Raw genomic sequence first — 17,824 nt, 5'->3', positions numbered from 1 at the left:
CTTTCTGCAGCATGGTATGATGCAGAAATTTTGGACAAAATTTGTACGAAGTAATTTTGCAGCTATCATCGGCTAAAATGGCCCTAACCAAGTAATTAAATAAATTTTTAAAATAAAACTCAAAACTCTGTGCGAACTGACTTGGAGAAAATAAAATTATATATTAAATATTTAATATTATATATTAAAATATATATATATTTTAACTTTAGATGAAAGAGAGAGAGCATAAGCAGGGGAGGGACAGAGAGAGAATCCCAGGCAGACCCTGTGCTGTTACTGCAGAGCCTGAGACAGGGCTCAAACTCACGAACCATGAGATCATGAAATCAAGAATCGGACACTTAACTGAGCCACCCAGTCGCCACTGATCCTTATATATTTTTTCTTTCTTACCAAGCCCTCCAGTAGAGTCTAGAATAGTAGAGGCGGTAGTGGGCATTCTTATTTGAAAGGCTTGAGTCAGTGGATTCAATCTTTCAATCCTTCAGTGGTCCAAGTTCAGACCCAGCCTTTTAAATGAGACTCTGAAAGGGAGTAAGTGGGTGATTTCTATTTAAAACTTGAACATGATTCATAAATTTCTAATTTTTATTCTAGAGTAATGACCACATTAATCTCTTGGAAGTAGAATTTTAAAGTGAATGGCATAAATTAGTTAGGACAACTCAGAAGCATGTTGTGGGCAAATTACTTGATAGTATTATGTGGGGCAAACACTGTGTATTTGAAGTTCCCCAGAAATTCCTAAGTCTCATGAAGGCCCCTATTGTTGCCATAAGTTTCTTCATGTTAAAAAGTCCAGGCTCTTGGTGAAATGATTTTATTTCAACACTACCCATCAGATACAATTTTGGAGCTGCATAAGTTGGAAATTCTTGACTCACAGCCTAGTTTCTTTACACCTGCAGCGGTTTGGAGGGGATTGTTTTAACATTGCCTCCCTTGTATGTTCTCCATCTCATTCTCCCTGACTGATGATCGCATATGCAAGGGTAGTAAATAGGACATAATGTACTGTGTGTGTTTTAACACTTCTTTTACTACGTAGCCTTACTGTGCAATTTCTTTAGAACTATTGTCAGAGAATGTTAAGTGTTCATGTATTTTTTCTACTCACAACATTGTCTGAGAGTTCTACACATGCATTGGTATAGTTATAGTACCAAAGCTAAAACTTACAACACTTCGTTAGAAATGTATCTGCTCAGTAAGGGTAAGAGAAAGAAAAAGGGATCATGGAAAGAATATTAGTTTTTGGAATGAGAGTCTTTGCTTTGAAACTTGCTCAGAATCTCATAAACTTCGTTCAACTTTGGCAAGTTACGTCCTTTTTTGAGTCTCAGTTTCCTAGTCTAAAAAAATGGGGCATAAAAGTTCCTACTCTGTAGAGCTGGTAAGATGATATGGAATAACGTATGGAAAATACTTAGAATGTAAATGCTTCAAAATGGTGAGTTGTGTAAGTTTATGAGTCTTTTAATGAGTGACAGTGGCTTTTTAATTGGACCTGAAAGTTCCTTCAACCAGGGCTACTTTTTTGCATCCTAATTCCTTTTCTCTTGCTAGTTATGTTTTTTTTATGTTTTTATGTTCTCATTCTTGGCATTAATGGTGTTTTGTAAGTGCCATCTCTCTGAGCACTGGTGAACTAAAACCATGAAAATGGTTGAACTAAAGTAAGGTTACCTGTCAGTTTCAGTAATGTTTTAAAAATGTGCTGAGGGGGGAGAGAGAGTGAGAGAGGGAGGGAGAGAGAGAGTGAGTGAGTGTGCGTGTTTTACATTCCTTGGCAATAAGATAGAGGTATTTTGAGAATCTGTTAAATAGCTCAAAATACAAGATGGCAGATTTTAAAGAAGGCTAGACTTCCGATCCACCTGAACCTTCCTTTGTTGAGTTCAAACTGTTATCTTAATCCTGTGGAATTTTTACTGACTGGATTTTTTTCTGTCCCTGAACGATAATTGCTGTGGTTCACTGTGTGTTTATCAGAATCTTTCTCCTGGGTGGGATTTAAGGTAGAAGAGCAGACATCTTGGTCCTTAGACTTTTCTCATGGTTGCACAAATATTCCAAGGTCAGGGGCGCCTGGGTGGCTCCGTCGGTTAAGCATCCGACTTCAACTCTAGTCATGAGCTCAGTTTGTGGGTTCAAGCCCCACGTTGGGCTCTGTGTGGACAGCATGGAGCCTGCTTGGGATTCTCTCTCTCCCTCTCTCTGCCCCTTCCTGACTTGTGCTTTCTCTCTCAAAATAAGTGAACTTTAAAAAAATTATCTTAGAAAAATACTTCAAGGTCATCCTGTAAAGTGGAGACTAAATCCTAATTGTTTGTGCAGTTATTCTAATTCTGTCCAGATGTTGGGCTCAATTTTATCTTTGGAAACCATTAACATTCTTGATTCTTTTGGGATGAGCCAAAAGGCACAGACACGTGGTGCCTGAAAATTCATTCGAAACACTCTGCCAGATCACATATTAGGATATGAAAGTACCAGATCTCAGTGTAGCTTGGGTGAAGGGCTCAAGGCCTATATTTTTGGGAAGATAAGGTGCTCCATTACAGTTAAATTGGTAAAAGGAGAGAGAGCCAAGAATAGCCGTGGGAGAAATGTATTTTCCAGGAGAGGGCAGTAGCATGAGAGTAATGAAGAACAAGGGAAAATGAGTCTTAAAAGATATACTTCGGCTCTTATGCTTAAGAGGCAGATAAATCAGTTTTGACTGGTTAGGGAATATATTTCTCTGGTGCTCTAAGCTGTTCTGACTTGCTTACTGTTATTCAGCAAAGAAATGGAGATGCATTTTAATCAATTTAAATGGATCTATATAGAAAAAGTAGATGATTCTCATAACTGTTTATGCTCTAAAAATATCAATTTGGAATCAGTATTTGTTAACAATAAATATTTAATGCCAACCAAGAAGTATTTATTAGGTAGTCACAATGCGTTATGCCTGTGTAGTGTATAAAAAACAAACGAGTCATTTTCTGCTGACCAGGAATTTATAGGTTAAGAGAGAAAGATGAAATTTGTCATTATCATTGTCTAATACTTATGGAGTGCCTGCTGTACTATAACTGTTCCTTGTGGTTCCTTTTATGTCTGGGGCCTTACCCTAGATGTTTTGGATAGTGGTATTTGATGTTGCCATAACTTACATATGCAGGTAATATAACTAGGCAAAATGCTGGGTAAGTGGTGCAGACAAGTATTAAAGGTTTTGTGAGAAGGAAAGCAAGGACTTAGATGTGCAGAAAGACTGAGGGAGCCTATTTTAGGCAAGTGCAAAGTCAGAAAGTAAACATACACATTGAATATTCAATTTGGCTGAAGTGGATTTTGACTGGATGCTGGAGGACCTTGAGTGCTGCACTGAGAAGTTTGAACTTGGTAATTACTGTTGGTAATAGGGTATTTTAAAGACATTTTGATCAGAAAAGTGATAGGACAAGGTGGCTTTTTAGAAGAGTCACGTGGATGATTTGGAGCTTGAAAAGGCTGGAAAAGGGAAGATCGGTTGGGAAATTTTTGCAATAACCAAGATATGGATCATTCTCACTTGTTAACCTCCTATATCTTTTTAGATGTGTACCTCTTTTGCTCCAGTTAGTAATTCTTTGAAATTTGGGTTCAGATTTCTTTGAATAGATATGTGGCAGCTCACCAGACTTAAATAACTAAGTACCACTGCCCAGAAGTCATGTCAATTTACATAAGAGGCAATTGCCAAAATTGGTGAACTGGAAGAGTTATTCCAGTTGGACTCCAGGGAATCTTCTAATTTATGATTCCAGCAATTCTCAGTGATTTCAAAGAACATTCAAAGGAATATTTATGGCCCGACACAGAAACTTGGATAATAACTTGTGTAATGAAATGAGTTAATATGTGGAAGACACTTAGGTGCCTAGTAACAAAAACAAAAACCACACAAAGACCAAAATCTAATAAAGGTTAGATTAAAAACCAGAACAAACAACGCTCTGATAAGGCATTTTATTCCATGCCAGAAGAAAACATTTGAGAGATTACTTGAGTTTTTTCCTTGCAAGTATTCAAATATGAAACAGAAGAAAATGCAGGCTCTGTGTACTTCTCTAACTTAAACAGAATGTATTACTGTTAAGGTAGAAAAGAGTTATTACTGTAGAAATTAAGGGCAGAGTAGTGACCATTATGGTTTACTTAATGACAGTCTTAAAAACGAACGTAAAAATGAAAGGGCATTAAGTTTAATGTCTAGTAGGTGGTCATTCCATAGGAAAAGACAGGCTTCAGTCTTTGGTCAATCTCTTTCCCAATTTTGACTCCCCTGGCATTGTGTCATAGCTCAAAGGAATGTAGAAATAAAAGTAAACTGTAGGGGTGCCTGGGTAGCTCGGTCGGTTAAGTGTCTGACTTCGGCTCAGGTCATTGATCTCATGGTTCATGAGTTCGAGCCCCGTGTCGGGCTCTGTGCTGACAGCTCAGAGCCTGAAGCCTTCTTTGGATTCTGTGTCTCCCTCTCTCTGCTCCTCCCCTGCTCACACTCTGTCTCTTTCTCTCTTAAAAATAAATAAAAACGTTAAAAAAAAAAGTAAACCGTAGAGGAAAGAAGTCCTTTTTTTTTAAATTGAATTATTGTTTTTAATCTCTAGTTTTTTTAATAATTTTTTTTTGAGGGAGGGTGTGCGCGCAAGTGTGTGAGCGGGAGAGGGGTGGAAGGAGAGGGAGAGAGAGAATCTTAAGCAGCATCCGTGCCCAGCGTAGAGCCTGATGCAGGGCTTGATCTCACGACTGTGAGATCATGACCTGAGCAGAGATCACGGCCTGAACCTAAATCAAGAGTTGGATGCTTCACCAACTGAGCCACCTAGGCACCCCTAAAATTGAGTTATTGATATATAATTCACATACCATGTAATTTACTCATTTAAAGTATACAATTTATTGGGGTTTAGTATATTTACAGAGTTTTGCAGCCATCACCACAATCTAACTTTTAAAAATGTATCTTTTTTAGTTGAGATATAATTCCCATATCATAAAATTCACCATTTGAAAGTTACAATTCTGTGGTTTTTTTAGTTAACAAGGTTGTGCAACCATAGCCACTGTTGAATTCCAGACATTTTCTTCACTGCCCCCCCAAAAGCCACAGTGCTGTTAGCAGTCACTTCTTATTACCCCCTGCCCCCATTCACGGGCAACCATCATCTGCTTTCTGTCTCTATGGATTTGCCATTCTGGACATTTTATATAAATGGAATCCTACAAAATGTGGCCTTTGTGTTCCGTTTCTTCCTCTTAATGTTTTCAAGGTTCATCCGTGGTGTAGCATGTGTCGGTGCTTCATTCCTTTTTAATGGCTGAATGATTCCATTGTATGGATAATACCCTGTTTTGTTGACACTCTAATTTTAGAGAATTTTGATCACCCCTAGAAGAAACTCCATATCCATTAGCAGTCACTTGCCATCCTACCCACTCACCCCATGGGCCTGGGCAGCTAATCTACTTTATGTCTCTACAGATTTGCCTTTTCTGAACATTTCATACGGAGGCATAAAATATGTCGTGTTTGGTGACTGGCTCTTTGAACTTAGCGTAATGCTTTTAGGGTTCATCCGTGTATCATGTATCAGTATTTCATTTCTTTTTGTTGCTGAATAATATTCCACTGTATAGGTATTCCATATTTTATGTATCCATTCTTCAGTTGATGCACATTGGCTTGTTAGGTCTTTCTGCTTTTATATAGCATTTTTCAAAGAAAAATAAACATGGGATACAGTTGCTTGTGAATTCACCCCTGGTCTGTGAGCTTAGACAGATCCTCCATTGAGCTTGCCAGATGCCGCTTACAAAGAAAAATGGGTCAGTCATAGTATAAGAATTCATGCATTTCCTGTGTCAGATCAAAGAATCAGGGCAAGAGACGGCCATTTAGAAAGTTTGACTTTTCGGCTCTGTCTATTCTCCCTACGGCTTCAGGTTTCTGGAATTATCATTCAGCGGAACGTCTTCATTTCCTGGGATACATCTGAAAAAATATCCCAGCTCACATCGAAACAAAAAGCCCACCAGCCAGCTGAAGCCCTGGGGACAGCATTGCCTTTAATCAGCTTGGACTGATTCTCTTACACTTTTCAGTACTGACAGGCTGTTGTCCAGCACACTTGATTATCCAGCTCAGGAGCGCTAAAAGAGAAGTTCAAAGATAAGGTTACTGGGAAAATCCCATTCCCTCGGTCTTTCTACACTCACCTTAATGGCAGTTCTGACATACCAAGAATTTTCATTTCAATTTTAGAGAATTTGCAGTATGAGATGCAGCTCACCAGACTTAAACTGACAGTCAGACTTAAACTGACAATCCCATTCTTGTTGGTAACTAGCTACGTAATCTTAAGCAGATTTCTCACCTATAAGGTGGAAATAATACATACTTCAGAAGATTCGAGGATTACATGAAATGGTAGATCATCTACTACTTGGTGCCTAATAAATGCGGGTCCTCCTCCCTCCTGCTTCATTTCATGGTGTTCATGAAGTTTGGATAGGACTGTCATGCAAAAGTACCTAGTAAAATGCCTGAAACTTAGAAGATACTCAGTAAATCTTAATTGAATTTGAGAGGTACCTGGGTGGCTCAGTCGGTTAAGCATCCGACTTCAGCTCAGGTCATGATCTTGATCTTGCGGGAGGGCATTACCAACGGGCGATGACACTGAGGGAATTCTCATGGCCGTTTTTTGCAAACGTTCTATCCGAGATACTAATTATTACAGTAATACAGATCTGTTTACTGAGAATTATCAGTCTACAAAATCAGAGTGAAAACAGGTACTATAATCACAGTGTTAGTAAGAAAATATCGGTCACAACAGGAGTGCTGACTGATCCATATGAACTTAATACGGAAGCAGTCTAACACAGAGGAAGAATATTGTGATGCAGTCAGTTAATTTCTGGAACCACTAAATAACAGGAATCACAAATACACCTAACTGTTTTTCTTTTTTGAATGCATGCTGTTTCTTGCCAGTTGAGTTGGCTTCTCCTACTAGTAGATTCATTCATGTCTTCAGCTTTACTTACATAAAACATTTTTATAACCAACATCTCTAGATGATATCTTTATTACAGTTTGGGCCAAGAAAAATTTGGTCACCTCTTCCATCTGTTTTAAAAAAGACAACTTCTCCCCTGCCACCTCCAAAAAAAACCCCGCTAACAACAACAACAAAAAACTCAAAGAGTCAGAGACAGTCTTGTCACAAGTATTTGTTGAGTCCTAACTACTTTTTGCTTTGGTCTGGTCTTTGGTTTATGCCCATACACATCTAAGCTGTGGCATATTTTAGATTAGAGGTTATCAAGTGTGATAATCCCTCTGGAGATAAGAACTTCTTTTGAATGGTTATCAGTAACTGAGCATAAATACATTTTCATAAGTTACTGCCAACTCATAGAATTAGGAAATTTTCGGAGCTGTAAAGGGGCATGGGAAATAATGGTCCAGGGGCCTCTTTTTGTAGATTGGAACCTATGGTTTTCCCAGGATTTTATAGTTGGACCAAAATCTGGATCTTTTTAAAAAAATATTTATTTTTGAGAGACAGAGCATGAGCAGAGGAGGGGTGGAGAGGGAGGGAGACACAGAATCGGAAGCAGGCGCCAGGCTCTGAGCTGTCAGCACAGAGCCTGACGCGGGGCTTGAACTCATGAACCGTGAGATCATGACCTGAGCTGAAGTCAGAGGCTTAACTAAGCCATTCAGGTGCCCCTAAATTCTTTAAACAAATTTATGGTACTTGTTGCCAGTATTTTCTTCCAGTTTGTCATTTGTCTTAGCTTATATATGTGCTTACTAATTTTTAAAAATGTATGATGTTTTCTTTACATAAAAGGTTTTTATTTCTCCATTTTTCATTGCATCTGGGTTTTTGTCATAGGTAGAAAGCCTTTTTCCACACCCAGGTTTTTTTTTATTTTTACATTTATTTTTATTATTTATTCATTTTTGAGAGACAGTATGAGTGGAGGAGGGGCAGAGAGAGAGAGGGAGACACAGAATCTGAAGCAGGCTCCAGGCTCTGAGCTGTCAGCGCAGAGCCTGACCAGGGGCTCGAACTCATGAACCGTGAGATCATGACCCTGAGCCGAAGTCAGACACCTAACCGTTAGGCTGAGCCACCCAGGCACCCCTTCCACACCCAGGTTTTAAATGCATTCACACAAGTTTTCTTACAGTACTTATAGTTTCCATTGTTACAGTCGGAGCTTTTACCCATTTGGAGTTTTCCTGGTTTAAGATGTGAAGTGTGGATCCAATTCAGTGTTTTTCCAAATAACTAATTGTTTGGAAGCCATTTGGGCTCTCTATTTTGTTTCAGGACTTCCTGTCCTGGTCAGCTGGTTGGACTGTCTAGCCAGGAGATTCCATATGAAAGGACACCATACACCGTTTGTGCCAGGAGATTCTGTATGAAAGGACACCGTGTGCTATATGTGACAGCTGTCGCTAGCACGGCCATGGTTACATGGCTCCAGGAGGCTCTCTAAGTACTCTTTGTCTGTGTGTGGGATTTGTGGAGGCTTGCTGCACGGTTGTTCCTGGTCCCAGAGGGGGGGACCGATCAAAAGTACTTGTCGACAAATCCAAAACACTTCCACTTCTACAGGTTTTATTTTGTTGCAGTCCCTTCAGAAGTAGATTATGAAATGATACCTTACATTTAACTCAACAATTAAATAAAATAAGCGTGCAAAGCCCTTAATGTGGTACCTAGAACAAACAAAACAACACACACACTCACCAGATAATCACTGATCTTAGTAAATACTGTGTGTAATCCCTTATTAGTGAGGAGGCACCAGTGAAGTAGGCTTTGGGCAGCATCTGGAAGTGGGCAGATCTGGGATTGGCTGCTCTTGAACTTGGCAATGGTAAAGTGAGATGACAAACGTCTGAGAGGCAGTCAGGGTGCCTGCTTGACACTGGACCAGGGGGTGTCGGGAGATAAGGTTGCATGGGACAAACACTTGTTGGTGTTTCTCTTCTAGACCCCTCCCCATCCACTTCTTAAATTTTTTTTCAGTTTACTTATTTATTTATATAGAGAGAGCACAAGTGGGATAGGGGCAGAGAGAGAGGGAGAGAGAACTCCAAGCAGGGTCTGTGCTGTCCGTGCAGAGCCCCACATGGGGCTCAAACTCCTGAATCGCGAGATCGTGACTTGAGCCAAGATCAAGAGTTGGAGGCTTAACTGACTGAACCACCCAGATGCCCCTCCCCATTCATTTCTCAAGGCTTTGAGCCTTCTGGTCTTTTTTCCTGGTTACTGGGGAAAAGGGCAGTATAAACCCACATATTCATGGAAAGCACTGGGAAAAAACTTCTGTACTTCCTGGTATTAGAATACTAATTAGAAGTACAGATTACTTTGACGTTGAAGTAGATACATTCAGCTAGCTAGGTTGTTAAGTCGTGCCAGGCACAATTTTTCTTTTTGCCCTTGTTACTAACTAGTGACTGACTGCTGCTTTCATACCTGCTGCCTCTGCTGTGTAACTGCCCTGCCACCTAAGTGCTGATTCTTCTTCAGGGATGTTTGGGGCCCAGCCGAAGCCCCCCCTCTACCAGTCTTCCCTGACCATGCCAGCTTGCAAGATCTTTCCTTCTGTGAGATCTTGAGATCTACTTATGAGAGACAAACCCTGTTAACATTTTGGTATATTTTCTTCCGGTCTTTTTTTTTCCCCCCTACATATATGATTTTACAGAGTTGAGATCATTCTGTACATATAATAGCGTATCCTGTTTTTAACTTTTAGCTTTATTGTAAACCATTTATAAATAAGATTTTAAAAGTTACGTAATATTTCCTGGAGTGGATGGATTATGATTTATTTCTATTTGCTTTTTCATGCATATTTTTCTTATTAGTCCAGTCCGATCATGAGTTTATCAAAAGGGAGTCACCCTATTGTATCATTCCCCTTCTCTACTCCGTTGGCTCTAGAAAATGTTGTCTACGTAGATGACAAGTAAATATTTTTGCTTGCTTCTCTGTTTTAACTCTAAATGTTACAGGAACGTGTTGCCATCGGAGACCCCCAAAATACTACTTGCATCTTACTCGGGGTCTTTACATCACCCAAGTCTCTCCATCCAGAAAAAGGGGCCCTGGGGAAATATTTGCATGTATTTGAGGGGGGCCACAGTCCTCTGAAATTCCATGAGAATCATTTGGAGTGAGCATTTGTGCATTTCCTGTGGTTTTTACTAGATTCTCCTCAGGGTCCTTCTCTAAAAAAGCCACTGACACACAGGCCGAATGAAGGCCGTCTGGAGATGGATGTATCCATTAAACTTATCTGAGGTCGAAGATATCATTTTTCTCCTTTTGTTGTTCTTGGTTTTCAGGAAGGGATGAGACCATGCAGCCTGCAAAACCATCGTTCCTTGAATACTTTGAACAAAAAGAAAAGGAAAATCAGATCAATAGCTTCGGCAAAAGTGTACCTGGCCCCCTGAGGAACTCCTCAGATTGGAAAGTGCCGCAGGATGGAGACTATGAGTTTGTAAGTAGTGCTGGAAGCCAGTGGTTCTGTCTGCTGGGCAGTTATTTGCCACAACACACATCCAGTTCTGTCACTTCACCAAAAGCGCTAGAGCATTTTCTTGTGCAGTGTAAGCCTCTGGCCATTGGGCTGAGGGCCTCATGGGTTCGAGACGACATCTTCACTGACATTTGAGTAGGTCTGGGTCTAATGGCATCTTCTTTGCTCTAAAAATCCTTTATTCATTTGCCATTTGTCTTTTTGTCGAGCTTGGAATTCTTCATGGTAAAAGAAATCCTCATCGAGTAAGGACCCACATTTCTAGTTGATTTGGGATTGTGACTTTATAGTTAAGAATTACACTGGAGGGCAGTTCATGCTGGTGTGTGGTGTCTTTTCTGTTTTGCTAATCATTACCCTAATTTTAGACTCTCTGAGAGGACTATTCTGAATGTTGCCTGAGGATGAATATTAAACTGTTCCAAAGTTTCTTATGAAAAACCGGGTGTGTTTTTCCTTTCTCTGCAGTGGAACATTCTCCCTCAACCACAGACACGTGTTAATGTTCACAGAGATTCAGTGAGCAGAGGCAATAAAAAATTGGGGGAAAAAGTAAGCTAAGGAGTCTGCATTCCTTTTTTTGAACATTTTTAGAAAAGAATTTTCTCTTTAGGGATTTTTAACTTTTACACTCTTAAATTCTGTCGTCATTCTGATGTTGCTTATGAAAGAATTTGGATTGAACGTTGTGGTTGGATTCTGGGAGGCCTTTCTGGCCCTGTCTTTCTACTCTCCTACTCACTGGCCTTGAGGTAATGACCTCCTTATCCCATATGTAATTTCTACCACTGTACAGTAGCAGGAATGTCATCGTGTGTGCTAACGGTGACAGAGGTCATTTGAGCATCAGAATAACCCACCTGAGGCTGTTTTACTATTGAGTCCCTGAAGCCCTGTTAGAGCCCGCTTCATGTGCCTTGTCATCTGTTCATTCATTTACTTCTTCAGCATCACGTGTTCCTGTCAGCTGTTCACTCATTTATTAGTAGACTCGTGAGATTTGAATTATTTTGGCGATTCGGTGTTGCCCACGTGGTTGCCTTCAGCGTATTTGTAAGGACTGATTTTCTCGGTTGAGTGAGTCTCTAGGCAAAGATGAAATAACTTCTGGATACCAGATACCATCACTGTGACAGAAAGCTTCAGAATCCTCAAATCTGTATTCCTAGGTGTAGTGTCCTTTTCTTTGATAAAAGTTAGTGATCCTGAAATTCCGGGCATTTTAATCACTGTTTTTGGATCGGTAGCTCCAGTGTTGGAAGAATTCTCTTCTCTCTGCCATAGTTTTCCCATACTAGGATTACTGGCCGAGAAGTTGTTTTGGTGGGCAAGCTGCTTATGCAGAGAGGCTTTCTTTCTTAGGTGTTTAGAGAGCGTGCTTTCCATTCTGGGAATAGGCAGCTGCTGGAGGGAGTGGCCACGAGCGCCGCAAGTAGGTGAGCACATTGCCCAACCTGGACTGTGCCTGGCCCGGGTGGGAGGAGGTCCTGTGACTCCCTCTACACAGAGCTTGTAAACTGGCAGCCTCCGGCCCACAGACCTTTTTGTGTGCCTATATTGTGTTTACAAACCTTTGAGTAGTTGCTCAGGTTTGAAAATTGAGAGCTTTTAGATAAAATGGTGGACCACTGGCTTATTTTGAAAACTTGGAAGACCTGACCATAACTGTCTGCAGCTGCACAACAGCTGCCCTTTTTAGGTCTGGTTCTCAATGTCTGGCCTCCTTTATTCATGTGTATTGACTGACCTGTCTGGCATTTAGGGGCATTTGACTGGGATTCTTGCTGTAAATCCTTAGGATGAGTATATGTCCACATTGTACCTGAACCAACCTATCCTACCATGTAAAATTTTATTCTACTTTTACTGTCCAAATTTCAACAAAACTTTTAATTTCTCTTTTAAGAGAATCTCAGACCAAGCAATGAAAGAAAGTTTAGGTGGGGTGTACATGAGCTGCTGTTTCGAAAAGTACCAGAGAGCAGATGAAAATGATTTTTAATGCCTTCAAGTTCTTGCTAGGTAGCTCTTGCCTTAATCCCAAACCGAGCATTTGAAATAACGGCCTCAGACAGTTTCTTGAAGAGTCTTCCCCAGGCCAGCAGCGTTGGTATCTCTTGGAAACTTGTTAGAAATGCGGTTTCTCAGGCCCCACCCTGGACTTCGTGAATCGGAATCTCTGGGGGCAGTGCCGAGTGATCTGTGCTCTAACCAACCTTACACTCGATTCTAATTTGCTAAATTCTGCTCTAAAGGTTTTTAGAGTGCAATACAGCTTTTTTTCTAACCTACCTTACACTTGATTCTAACTTGCTAAATTCTGGTCTAAAGGTTTTTAGAGTGCGGTATAGCTTTTTTTCTTTCCTACTGGCAGTATAGAAATTCAGAAATAAGGATGTATTCGTGATTTATTAGCCTTGCGTGATTTTTTTAAATTTCTTTTTTACTCTCCTTTTGCGTCTCCTGTACTCCTATTGGAGTTTCCAAAGAAGCACATAAAAGAAGGAAAATATCCATTAAAAAAAATTTTTTTTAATGTTTATTTACTTTTGAGACAGCATGAGCAGGGGAGGGGGAGAGAGAGAGAGGGAGACACAGGATCCGAAGCAGGCTCCAGGCTGAGCTGTCAGCACAGAGCCTGACACGGGGCTCGAACTCACAGACCACAAGATCATGACCTGAGCCGAAGTCGGATGCTCAACCGACTGAGCCACCCAGGCGTCCCGGAAAGTATCTGTTTGTAAGTGACATTTGGCAAAGAACAAGCCAATTTGTGGCGTGAAGAAAGTATTCTGAATAATTTCACTGAGTTTGTAGAAGGTTGTGTGTCAGACTAGCTAACATGTCTCCTTCAACAATCTCTTAGAGACGCTGATTTCCCAGGCATTTAACACCATTTAGCTATGAAATTTAATACATTTAACAGGTTTTACTTATGAAAAAGATACTCTCTTTCTTCCTGTGAAGGCAGTTGCTATTTTGAAATGAATTTTTTGCCCAAAATGGCAAATAGGAAGTAATTTTGTCAGGAGTGGTAGAATTGGATACTGACAAAAACCGTCATATTTTCATCTGAAGTTGAATACTTTTGCATTTCTAAAATGAATTACCTTATTTGCCACGTTGGAAAAGCAACAAAGGTTTCCTTTAATGTGTAATATATATTGTGATTAAAGTATAAATAAATAAAAGTATAATAAAAGATGCTTGAAAATGCAATATTCTCTAAAATCGGCATTTCAGAGTCTGTAAACACATTGCAAGCAATGAAAGTTGCTTCAAGGAGAATTCAGACCCTCCCATTTTGCCGTTTGTAAAACCACAAAAAGCTGTAAGCTTAAATCCAGTTTGACTCACGAATCTTCCAGAAACACACTGTAATCTTTTAGTCTAAGGTGGCTCGAATGCCAGGAGGGGTGAACAAGACAGATGCGGCTGGAGCTTGCAGTGGTGAGGGAGACAGACGTTAGGTCAGATAATCTATCTGTTCAGGTAATAATGGCATTGAAGGAAAAAAAAAAAGCCACAGTAAAGAGATAGCATGAGAGAAGGTCTTGCAGAGCAAGGAGACATTTACCAAGACCTGAATGAAGAGGGGCAGCATGTACAAAGGCTCTGAAGCCGGATGTGGTGGGCGTGATGTCAGGAGAGAACGAAGCCCGTCGTGGCGGGAGCAGAGTGACATGGTTGATAGCAGCCCCGATGTAAACACTTTGGTAATTATAGACGTGTGAGCGCGTTAAAATCACCTTGGAATCAAAATAACAGTCAAAATCCAGCTAAGTCTTGTTAATAAGAGATAATAACGAAAATAAAATATCACTGAAAAGTTTAAAACAAGAAAAAGACACACTCAGCAAAATCCTCGCTGAAAGGAAGTAGCTGAAAGAATATTAATATCAGATAAAATAGAATCTAAGACATAGTGCATGGGGAAAAGATATGTTTTCTATTGCTAAGAGCTGTGCTTGGTCAGAAGACCTAAGTCATGAACTTCTGTAAGTATGTATACTTCTCCCAAATTGCTAGAAACACAGGTGGCAATGAGAAAACGGCAGCCATAGATGAAGGCGTAAATTGTCTTCTCAGAATTGGACATTTCAGTTAGACAAAAAAAAAAAAAAAAAACAGAGGACTACAGTTAAGAAGGTTGATAAAACCGAAAATAGGAACACTTTTCAAATCCTCATGCCACTTTTAAAACATATATGGAAGAGTCACAAAATTTGACTATGTTTTAAAGTGCTCAGAAAAAAATCCCATAAAGAAATCATACAGGCCACGTTCACAGACTATAACACAAGAAAATGAGAAATTAACAATGAAATAGCTAAAACCACTTTGTTCCATTTGGAAATGTAAGAGTATATCTCCAAATATTTATTGTTTTCAAGATAAAGTAGAAGTTGTAAACTATTTAGAAATGAGTTACAAGTACCCTGCAGGGTTCATATCTGTAAATTAAACCTATAGGATGCAGCAAAAATGGTACTCTGAGAAAGATTTATAGGCTTAAGTGTATTTTCAGGATATAAGAAAGACTGAAAATAAGACAAAATAGGATAAAGGTAAAAGGAGAATTCGGTGCATTAGGAAACAGACAACAGAGTTGTTAAAGTTGTAAAACTAAATGCTGGTTCTTGGAAAGGACCAACGCATGACAGATTTGATCAAGTTGAAAAGGAAGAAGGTCCCAAAAAACTGCAAGAGAGAAGGGAAGAGAGAGTTACTAAAGATAGAGGAATGTCAGAGTGGGAAGAGAATATTACTATTTATGATGTGATGTCTCTACAGTTGAAAACCTAGGTACATAGATGTCTAAAACATAGGCCAGAGTTACTGCCCATATGGAAATGTAAGATATCAAGATGTTTTTGAACCAGAAGGATAATGAGGTTGGACCTGTACCACCAGGCGTCAGATCGCACAAAACCACAGCAATGAAAGCATTGTGATAACTGGCATAGGAATAGAACACAGATTAGAGGTGTAGAGAATAGTCAGGAAACATACCTGTGTATATATAGGAGTCTGTGTAACAACGGTAAAATGCAAAATAACGTGAACAGTGTGATACCATTTTTGTAGATTTTTTAATAACCACAAAACATGCTACATATTTCTGCATATATGCACACAGGTGACTGCAGAGATAAAAAACAGCATATGAAATGATTTGATGAGTCATTACCTTTGAGAGCATCAGTTTTAACTGTTTTTACAGCAAGAACATATTTATTACTCTTAAACTATTGCTTAAATTTGAAAAAAATAGAATGTTTTAAAAAATTCTGCATAGGTTTTTCTGTGTGGTTTTTTTTTTTTTTTTTTAATGTTTATTTCTGAGAGAGACAGAGTGTGAGCAGGGGAGAGGCAGAGAGAGAGAGAGAGAGAGACAGAATCCAAAGCACACTCCAGGCTCTGAGCTGTCAGCAGAGAGCCCGATGTGGGGGTCAAACTCACGGACCGCAAGACCATGACCTGAGCTGAAGTTGGATGCTCAACCGACTGAGCCACCCAGGTGCCCCCCACTTTTTTTTTTTTTTAATGTTTATTTTTGAGAGAGACAGAGAGACAGAGCATGACCAGGGGACAGGCAGAGAGAGAGAGAGACACAGAACCCAAAGCAGATTCCAGGCTCCGAGCTGTCAGCACAGAGCCCAACGTGGGGCCTGAACCCATGAAATGCGAGATCATGACCTAAGCTGAAGTCGGATGCTTAACCAACTGAGCCACCCGGGTGCACCCCCACTCTTGGTTCTAGTCTAAATAGAGTCAGCCAGAGCTTCTGCAGATCTAAATGATCTAGTACTTTTCAGTCTTAATAACTTTATTAAGTATTGATTATTAGTTCTTGGTCTGTTAGTTTTTGGAGTAAGTTTCTTATTTATTCAAATGAAGTTGTTTCCAGATTTCTTATGACTCGTTCTACAGAATTGATAGTAGTTGCCCCCCACGTTAACTCAGTCTCTATTCATTGAAGCCCTCTGTATGTATACTTTGTGTGAATAGGCAAGGCTGAGCGATCCTTGACAGCCAGGACTGATTTAACTCATCTTTGTATTCCTAACATCTAGCAATTGCCTGACTTAAAGTTAGCACGCTATTTTTTTTAAGTTGATTTATTTATTTTGGAAGACAGAGAGAAAGTGTGTGAATGGGGGAGACAGAGGGAGAGGGAGACTGAGGATCTGAAGTGGGCTCTACGCTGACAGCAGAGAGCCCCATGGTTAGCACACTATTTTGATTATACTGACACAGTCTCTGAATTAATTCAACAAATACAGTCACTATCCTGAGAGAGTTGATAGTGTAGCAAAAAAGACAGATAATCAAATCACTTTGATAAATTGTGCTAATAATAGCTTACATTTATTCAGAACTTCCTATGTGCTTGGCATTGGACTAAGTCCTTCCTATGTATTAGCTCAGTCCTTGTAACTTTCCCAGGAGGCAGGCAGTATTTTACGGATGAGCAAAGTGAGGCTTAAAGAGAGTAAGTAATGGGCTAAAGTGGTACAGATGGTAAGTGGCACAGCGGGGATTTGACACAAAGCAGTTTGGCACCGGAGTCCATCCTCTTAACCACCTTCTCTAAGCTATTGTGGTAAATTCTGTTTATAAAGTACATACAAAAATTGCTGTAGAAGCCCAGAAGAGGGAGCAAGAACCTCAGCAGGAACCCCAGGGAAGGCATCAGGAAGTCATTTGAAGTGTATTTTGAAAGAAGAAAAGGAATTCTTGATCTAGAGGAGGGAAAGGGTACGTGGAGGCCTTGAGGAATGTGGGATGCCGGGAAGCACGGAGAGATCGTGTTTTGGAGCCCAGCGGGTGTGGGTGTGTGAGCGGAGAGGTGCGGGACTAAAGGCCAGCTGGTCGATAAGGAAATGCCCCGTGTGCCCTTCTTTTTTGGGAAATACTTAGTAGTCTTTTAGGTTTTTTCCTTGGTGTATCAGAAAAATTAATAATAGACTCCTAATGCAACTCAAAGAGCTAAACTAATATCTCTCTGAAGTTGTGCGATAATGGGCCCATCAGGATGCAAAACCATTGAACTGTTAATTCAAATTTAATTTGATAAAAGTAACAGAACCTGAACAAGATTGATTGTCTGGATTCCCTATGCAGTTAAAGCCATTCAGATGGCTCTTTGTGGTAGGGAAAGATAAATTTTAGCGCTAAGGTTTCCCCAGGAGGGTGACAACAGCCT

At 40.0% G+C, this 17,824-nt stretch overlaps 1 protein-coding gene across 2 annotated transcripts in view; it reads left to right on the top strand.

The window, feature by feature from the left end:
* The window catches only part of STK4 (serine/threonine kinase 4), an 89,296-nt gene that overhangs the window by 39,826 nt on the left and 31,646 nt on the right, over nucleotides 1–17,824 (top strand). For both annotated transcript variants that reach the window (XM_030309525.1, XM_030309526.1), the window contains one exon: nucleotides 10,418–10,575. In XM_030309525.1, the coding sequence (XP_030165385.1) occupies nucleotides 10,418–10,575 (158 nt within the window). The remainder of the gene's footprint in view (nucleotides 1–10,417; nucleotides 10,576–17,824) is intronic.

The sequence above is a fragment of the Lynx canadensis genome, chromosome A3, assembly GCF_007474595.2.
Source record: "Lynx canadensis isolate LIC74 chromosome A3, mLynCan4.pri.v2, whole genome shotgun sequence".
NCBI lineage: Eukaryota > Metazoa > Chordata > Mammalia > Carnivora > Felidae > Lynx > Lynx canadensis.
Note: the sequence above shows the minus strand (reverse complement) of the source record. Positions and strands in the feature narration are given on the sequence as shown.